Source organism: Clupea harengus, unplaced genomic scaffold (assembly GCF_900700415.2).
Source record: "Clupea harengus unplaced genomic scaffold, Ch_v2.0.2, whole genome shotgun sequence".
Lineage (NCBI taxonomy): Eukaryota > Metazoa > Chordata > Actinopteri > Clupeiformes > Clupeidae > Clupea > Clupea harengus.
In genome coordinates, this window is record NW_024879608.1 from 123,573 (window position 1) to 131,892 (window position 8,320).

Below are 8,320 nucleotides of genomic sequence, written 5' to 3' on the forward strand. Positions count from 1 at the left end.
GACCAGATCTTTACCTAAGTCATCAAAACTGATAAAGAGAAGCCATTGGGATATTCATAAACAAAAAAGCATATACATAGTGTGAAAAAGTCTGTGAACCCTCCCTCCAGTATCTGGTGTGAACCTCTCACACAACAGTGACTATAATCAAACATTTCCATGAGCCATTCAACAGTCCCACACAACAGTTGAGAGTCATTGTCCTTCTGAAAGACTCATCCTGTTGAGCTTCTCTGAGGGGTTCTCTAACTTTCTAGCACCACTCTACATATTTCACCAAACACCCAATATGATGATGCACTACCTTGATGTGAATGTCTTTGTGAAGAACCTCCTGCAAGTTGGCACCATGGATATACTCATTAGCAATGAGGACGTGTGTCTCACTTCTGGCTACAGCAATCATCCGTACGATGTTGGGGTGAGACAAACGCCTGAAAAAAGAATTAAAACTAAGACTCTATTTTCATGTAATAACACTTTTGATATTAAGGGACCGGCATTTGAGATTTATAGTTAATAAGGATATGCCATAGTCAATAATTCAATGTATCTTATACCTAGTAATAATTGTTACTTTTATTTTGGAACTTAAGTTAGAATGTAGTTATTTCTGTTTAGAGAGAGATTGTCCTGGGGAAGGAGTGGTCGAACCAGGAGAAAAAATGCCTCTTCGCTCAATTGGTTACCTACAACCAATCAGAACAACGTAGTATGTGACCAGGGGAAGCTGATACATTACACTTTTACCGGATCCCGTAGGAAGGAAGGCAAAAACATCTTTTCGATTGACAAATGCCTTAATCGCGTTTCTCTGTTCCTCTTTCAAAATGAATGCAATGTCAATGTCTAAATGGACTCGAATCTATACATTTCAGCTCTCCAGCGGCAGCCATGTTTGTTGAAAACGAATTCAACTCGTGTGTTGGTGACGTGGTTGGTTACGTTACTGTTGATCATCTGTCCATCATCGTATAAAGCCCGCCTTAACAATTTGATTGGTACGGCCGATATCGAGCCGCAGATAATTTCTCCTCAATGGAGTAATGCCAGACCGAACTTCCCAACCAAAAAATGTGTGGGCGGGGCTAAGTTCGGTCTGGTATCCAGGCTAGTGAAACGCTGTGAGGGAGTGTGGAACTTCGGCCTCTGTCTCAACAATGTGTGGCCGCCCATTGTTCAAAAATAAACCTGGATCCATGACTGACTAAAATCCAAGACTGGTCTCCAATATATGGTATAAAATTAAAGACCATTAGATACAAGAACTGATGGCTAATGATCATTCATGCAGCATATGTTCACTGTATGTATTCGAATATTTTGTTGTTCAGATTTTTTTAATTCTCTCCAGAATGACTGTTAAATAAAATGCGTAACAACCATATCTTCAGGTTGATTTTGTATTAACTGTATTAGATTACTGATTACTACCACAATGGCATGGATTGTATTTACATAGGGTACAAGTCCCACTTCAATGTAAAGCACAAAGGCGTATGTACAAATGTAAACACACGTACGTATAGTCTTACCCAGGTATAATTAATTCATTTGTAGTCCCTGGATTGTTGCCTATTTTTATCTTCTTTACAGCAGCAGGAGTTCCCTGGTATGATCCTCTGTAAACTGTTCCATAGGAGCCACATCCGATGAGTTCATCATCATTTACAGATATTGTCGACACATCCACAAATGGAACTTTTCTTTCGAAGACTAAAAGAAGGAGGTACATGACAACAAAGGATTATACAAACGCATTTACTGTACCACTTACAACTGCATATGCATTACATATTTTATGTGCTCATGGGTAATGTATCATTTTATGAGGGCTTGATTTGAGCAACTGAGTTTTACTGATTCGTATCTGATAATGGAAAAACATTTGAGGATACTTCAACAAGAAGTTAACTTGTAAAAAATAATTTAAACTTTACACTAACCTTTCTGCTCAGCACATGGTGCTTTTCTATCTGCTGGTATCAAGGAAGGCTTCTGTTGTCCAGAGCTTTGAGTCGAGGCAGCAGCGCTCAGCTGCTTAAAGGACTTTATGTGCTTAGCTTCAAGTCCTAAATTAGCAGAGTCATATCCAGCATCTCCGCTTGAGTATTCATCAGGTAGGCCTTCTCTAACTGTACAGACAGTGAAAATATGGAATTAATAACAGTCAGGGACAGTCAATCAATATTATAGCACAAGGATGAATTTCCATATAATATCTGTATTTCATCAATGTAATTCATATGATGTTAAACTTAAATTTACATCAATGCAAATCACAACTGGGGAATTTTCATAACATGTGAAAAAAAATATATACTGACGTTTAGGAGGATGATCCATACTGTGCCCTCCACTGTTTCCTGCCACCATCTCTTCTATCTTCTCCAGCAGCTCCTTCACCTGGCCACCATCGCTCTTGCCATTCTCTACAACATGATACCTGTTCCCACATTTCTCCACAACCCACTGCAGAGCTTTTCCTTCTCTCTCGATGTGCTGCTCAATGGTTGTCTTTCCCAGCCAGTCCCCATAGGTGAACAGCACTATAGTGTGACTCCAGACTCTCTCACCCAGAAGCTCCAGGTGTTCCTGCGCTGCTCTTCTGTCTGTCTCTTTGAATGACTCAGTCGCATCAATTACCAGCAGTACAGCATGGGGTCCTGGAGGACACAGAGACACACTGAGGACAATCTCTTTTTTAGTGTCCACTACAGAATTATCTTTAATCCATCCAGGTGCATCCACTACAGTGATGCGTCTCCCTGCTGTTTCTCCCTCTCTCTTCACACACTCAGCTGTTCTTCCTGAGGTATCAAACTCCTCTCTTCCCAGGATGGTGTTTCCTGATGAACTCTTCCCCTCCCCTTTGCTTCCCAGCAGTACAATCTTCATGTCTGAGATATGTGGAGCACCACCTGGAAACAGACATCATGACACTGCTAAAGACACTGAACATCATGCAAAATCATATTAATGCACCTGCCTATGGTTTTACTGTAACAGAATAATCATCCACATTGTCAAATGAACTCTGATCTTGTGTGTTTTCATGCATGTAGATTTGTTTTAGGGTTGTTTACTTGGTCAAATGAACTATGATCTTGTGTGTGTTTTCATGCATGTAGATGTGTTCTAGGGTTGTGTGTTGTCATGCATGTAGATGTGTTCTAGGGTTGTGTGTTGTCATGCATGTAGATGTGTTCTAGGGTTGTGTGTTGTCATGCATGTAGATGTGTTCTAGGGTTGTGTCTTTTCATGCATGTAGATGTGTTCTAGGGTTGTGTGTTGTCATGCATGTAGATGTGTTCTAGGGTTGTGTGTTGTCATGCATGTAGATGTGTTCTAGGGTTGTGTGTTGTCATGCATGTAGATGTGTTCTAGGGTTGTGTGTTTTCATGCATGTAGATGTGTTCTAGGGTTGTGTGTTGTCATGCATGTAGATGTGTTCTAGGGTTGTGTGTTGTCATGCATGTAGATGTGTTCTAGGGTTGTGTGTTGTCATGCATGTAGATGTGTTCTAGGGTTGTGTGTTTTCATGCATGTAGATGTGTTCTAGGGTTGTGTGTTGTCATGCATGTAGATGTGTTCTAGGGTTGTGTGTTGTCATGCATGTAGATGTGTTCTAGGGTTGTGTGTTGTCATGCATGTAGATGTGTTCTAGCCTAGTTCTAGCCTAGAACACATCTACATGCATGACAACACACAACCCTAGAACACATCTACATGCATGACAACACACAACCCTAGAACACATCTACATGCATGACAACACACAACCCTAGAACACATCTACATGCATGACAACACACAACCCTAGAACACATCTACATGCATGAAAACACACAACCCTAGAACACATCTACATGCATGACAACACACAACCCTAGAACACATCTACATGCATGACAACACACAACCCTAGAACACATCTACATGCATGACAACACACAACCCTAGAACACATCTACATGCATGAAAAGACACAACCCTAGTACACATCTACATGCATGACAACACACAACCCTAGAACACATCTACATGCATGAAAAGACACAACCCTAGAACACATCTACATGCATGACAACACACAACCCTAGAACTTCTAGGGTTGTGTGTTGTCATGCATGTAGATGTGTTCTAGGGTTGTGTGTTGTCATGCATGTAGATGTGTTCTAGGGTTGTGTGTTTTCATGCATGTAGATGTGTTCTAGGGTTGTGTGTTTTCATGCATGTAGATGTGTTCTAGGGTTGTGTCTTTTCATGCATGTAGATGTGTTCTAGGGTTGTGTGTTGTCATGCATGTAGATGTGTTCTAGGGTTGTGTGTTGTCATGCATGTAGATGTGTTCTAGGGTTGTTTGCCTTGTGTTTCATGAGAATGAGGGAGATCTGGTAGCAGTTGCCTTATGTGTATAAGAGAATATTACAAATATGAATGTGTATGATTATGTGTGTGTGTGTGTGTGTGTGTTGGGGGGGGGGGGATATGTGTGCTTGTATTTATGTATTTGTGTTTAAAGAGGGAGAGGCAGATAGATAGATAGAGGGAGAGAGACAGAGGAAAAGAGAGACTGAGAGAGGGAGAACGAATGAAGTCAATAAGAGCTGTTGTATGTACATTTGTAGGTCCGACAGCTGAACATTTCTCTCACCTGATGATCTCTGAGTCTCTCTGTGCTTCTGCACCTTCATCTTCCTCTCCTCAGCTCTTCTCTCGTCTTCCTTCTTCTTCATTGTCAGTTCTTTCATAATCTTTGCATCAAAGTCAAAGTGAAGGCCTCTGTTTCCTGCCACCATCTCTTCTATCTTCTGCAGCAGCTCTGTCACCTGGCCACCATCGCTCTTGTTATTCCCTACAACATGATACCTGTTCCCACATTTCTCTACAACCCACTGCAGAGTTTTTCCTTCTCTCTTGATGTGCTGCTCAATGGTTGTGTTTCCCAGCCAGTCCCCACGGGTGAATAGCACTATAGTGTGACCCCAGACTCTCTCACCCAGAAGCTCCAGGTGTTCCTGCACTGCTATTCTGTGTGTCTCTGTGAATGAAGCAGTCACATCAATGACCAGCAGTACAGCATGGGGTCCTGGAGGACACAGAGACACACTGAGGACAATCTCTTGTTTATCATGTTCAGGAGTGTCCACTACAAAGAGACCGCTAACCCATCCGGGTGTGTCCACTACAGTGATGTGTCTCCCTGCTGTTTCTCCCTCTCTCTTCACACACACAGTTGTTCTTCCTGAGGTATCAAACTCCTCTCTTCCCAGGATGGTGTTTCCTGATGAACTCTTCCCCTCCCATCTGCTTCCCAGCAGCACAATCCTCATGTCTGAGATATGTGGAGCACCACCTGGAAACAGACATCATGACACTGCTAAAGACACTGAACATCATGCAACATCATTTTAATGCACCTGCCTATGGTTGTACTGTAACAGAATAATCATCCACATTGTCAAATGAACTATGATCCTATGTGTGTTGTCATGCATGGATATGGGTTACATATGCATTACATATTCAATGTGCTTATGAGTAATGTATCATTTTATGAAGGCTTGATTTGAGCAACTGAGTTTTACTGATTCGTATTTGATAATGGAAAAACGTTTGAGGATACTTCAAACAGAAGTTAACTTGTAAAAAATTTAAAATAAATTACACTTACCGCCCTCCTCAGCACATGGGCTCAAGGGAAGCTTCTGTTGTGCAAAGTGTTGAGTCGAGGCAGCAGCGCTCAGCTGCTTAAAAGACTTCATGAGCTCAGATTCAAGTCCTGATTTAGCAGAGTCAGATCCAAGATCTCCCCTTGAGTATTCATCAGGTAGGCCTTCTCCAACTGTACAGACAGTGAAAATATGGAATTAATAACAACAAGAAGTTAACTTGTCAAAAAACAAAAAACTTTACACTAACCGTTCTCCTCAGCACGTGGTGCGGTTCTATGTGCTGGTCTCAAGGGAAGCCTCTGTTGTTCAAAGCGTTGAGTCGAGGCAGCAGCGCTCATCTGATCAAAGGGCTTTATGGGCTCAGATTCAAGTCCTGATGTAGCAGAATAGTATCCAGTATCTCCCCTTGGGTCATCAGGTAGGCCGGTAACTGTACAGATTGGGAAAATATGGAATTAATAACAGTCAGGCAGAGTCAATCAATGTTATAGCACTATGATGAATTTCCATATAATATCTGTATTTCATCAATGTAATTCATATGAGGTTAAACTTAAATAACATCTATGCAAATCACAAGTGGGGAATTTTCATAACATGTGAAAAAAATATATACTGACATTTAGGATGGTGATCCATACTGTGCCCTCCACTGTTTCCTGCCACCATCTCTTCTATCTTCTCCAGCAGCTCCTTCACCTGGCCACCATCGCTCTTGCCATTCTCTACAACATGATACCTGTTCCCACATTTCTCCACAACCCACTGCAGAGTTTTTCCTTCTCTCTCGATGTGCTGCTCAATGGTTGTGTTTCCCAGCCAGTCTCCACAGGTGAACAGCACTATAGTGTGACTCCAGACTCTCTCACCCAGAAGCTCCAGGTGTTCCTGCGCTGCTCTTCTGTGTGTCTCTGTGAATGAATCTTTCGCATCAATGACCAGCAGTACAGCATGGGGTCCTGGAGGACACAGAGACACACTGAGGACAATCTCTTGTTTATCACATTCAGGAGTATTCTCTACAGAAGAATTGCGAAACCATCCGGGTGCCTCCACTACAGTGATGTGTCTCCCTGCTGTTTCTCCCTCTCTCTTCACACACTCAGCTGTTTGTCCTGAGGTATCAAACTCCTCTCTTCCCAGGATGGTGTTTCCTGATGACCTCTTCCCATTCTCTCTACTTCCCAGCAGTACAATCCTCATGTCTGAGATATGTGGAGCACCACCTGGAAACAGACATCATGACACTGCTAAAGACACTGAACATCATGCAAATTCATATTAATGCACCTGCCTATGGTTTTACTGTAACAGAATAATCATCCACATTGTCAAATGAACTCTGATCTTGTGTGTTTTCATGCATGTAGATGTGTTTTAGGGTTGATTGCTTTGTGTTTCGTGACAATGAGGAAGATCTGATAGCAGCTGCCTTATGTGTGTACAAGAATATAACAAACTTGAATGTGTATGATTATGTGTGAGTGTCTGTGTTTAAAGAGAGACCGATAGATAGATACTATATATATAGATAGATAGACAGAGAAGGAGGGAGAGAGAATTACAGAGGGATAGAAACAGAGAGAGAATGAATGAAATAAATAAGAGCTGTTGTGTGTAAACGTGTAGGTCCGACAGCTGAACATTTCTCTCACCTGATGATCTGAGAGTCTCTCTGTGCTTCTGCGCTTTCATCTCCCTCTCCTCTGCTCTTTTCTCATCTTCCTTCTTCCTCATCATCAGTTCTTTCATAATCTTTGCATCAAAGTCAAAGTGATGGCCTCTGTTTCCTGCCACCATCTCTACAATCTTCTGCAGCAGCTCTGTCACCTGGCCACCATCGCCCTTCTTATTATCTACAACATGATACCTGTTCCCACATTTCTCTACAACCCACTGCAGATCTTTTCCTTTTCTCTCGATATGCTGCTCAATGGTTGTGTTTCCCAGCCAGTACCCATTGGTGAACAGCACTATAGTGTGACCCCAGACTCTCTCACCCAGAAGCTCCACATGTTCCTGCACTGCTATTCTGTGTGTCTCTGTGAATGAAGCAGTCACATCAATGACCAGCAGTACAGCATGGGGTCCTGGAGGACACAGAGACACACTGAGGACAATCTCTTGATTATCATGTTCAGGAGTGTTCACTACAAAGAGACCGCTAACCCATCCGGGTGTGTCCACTACAGTGATGTGTCTCCCTGCTGTTTCTCCCTCTCTCTTCACACACACAGTTGTTCTTCCTGAGGTATCAAACTCCTCTCTTCCCAGGATGGTGTTTCCTGATGAACTCTTCCCCTCCCATCTGCTTCCCAGCAGTACAATCCTCATGTCTGAGATATGTGGAGCACCACCTGGAAACAGACATCATGACACTGCTAAAGACACTGAACATCATGCAACATCCTATTAACGCACCTGCCTATGGTTGTACTGTAACAGAATAATCATCCACATTGTGAAATGAACTTTGATCTTGTGTGTTTTCATGCATGTAGATGTGTTTTAGGGTTGATTACTTTGGGTTTCGTGAAAATGAGGGCGATCTGGTAACAGTTGCCTGATGTGTATAAAATAATATTACAAACATGAATGTGTATGATTATGTGTGTGTGTGTGTGGAGGGTGCTTGTGTGTAT

General features: G+C 42.2%; 3 protein-coding genes across 3 annotated transcripts; all 3 read right to left on the reverse strand.

Annotated features, from left to right (window-relative positions):
* Positions 1-1,531: 1,531 nt before the first annotated feature.
* LOC116222074 (GTPase IMAP family member 4-like) lies at positions 1,532-5,398 on the reverse strand. Its single transcript, XM_042704236.1, has 5 exons — positions 4,716-5,398; positions 2,647-2,666; positions 2,328-2,446; positions 1,947-2,135; positions 1,532-1,716 (listed from the first exon to the last, which is right to left on the reverse strand). Exons 1-5 carry the CDS (start codon positions 5,334-5,336, stop codon positions 1,532-1,534), a joined length of 1,134 nt encoding a protein of 377 aa, XP_042560170.1. The 5' UTR covers positions 5,337-5,398.
* Positions 5,399-5,427: 29 nt separating this feature from the next.
* Positions 5,428-6,881, reverse strand: LOC122129247 (GTPase IMAP family member 9-like). Its single transcript, XM_042704237.1, has 4 exons — positions 6,320-6,881; positions 5,926-6,108; positions 5,678-5,848; positions 5,428-5,438 (listed from the first exon to the last, which is right to left on the reverse strand). The coding sequence occupies exons 1-4, from the start codon at positions 6,879-6,881 to the stop codon at positions 5,428-5,430; spliced, it is 927 nt and encodes a 308-aa protein (XP_042560171.1).
* Positions 6,882-7,403: 522 nt separating this feature from the next.
* LOC116220936 (GTPase IMAP family member 4-like) lies at positions 7,404-8,078 on the reverse strand (the record flags this gene model as incomplete). The annotated part of the gene is made up of 1 exon (XM_042704238.1): positions 7,404-8,078. A coding segment is annotated over exon 1 (609 nt), but the record flags the coding sequence as incomplete, so codon positions are not given.
* Positions 8,079-8,320: the final 242 nt, after the last annotated feature.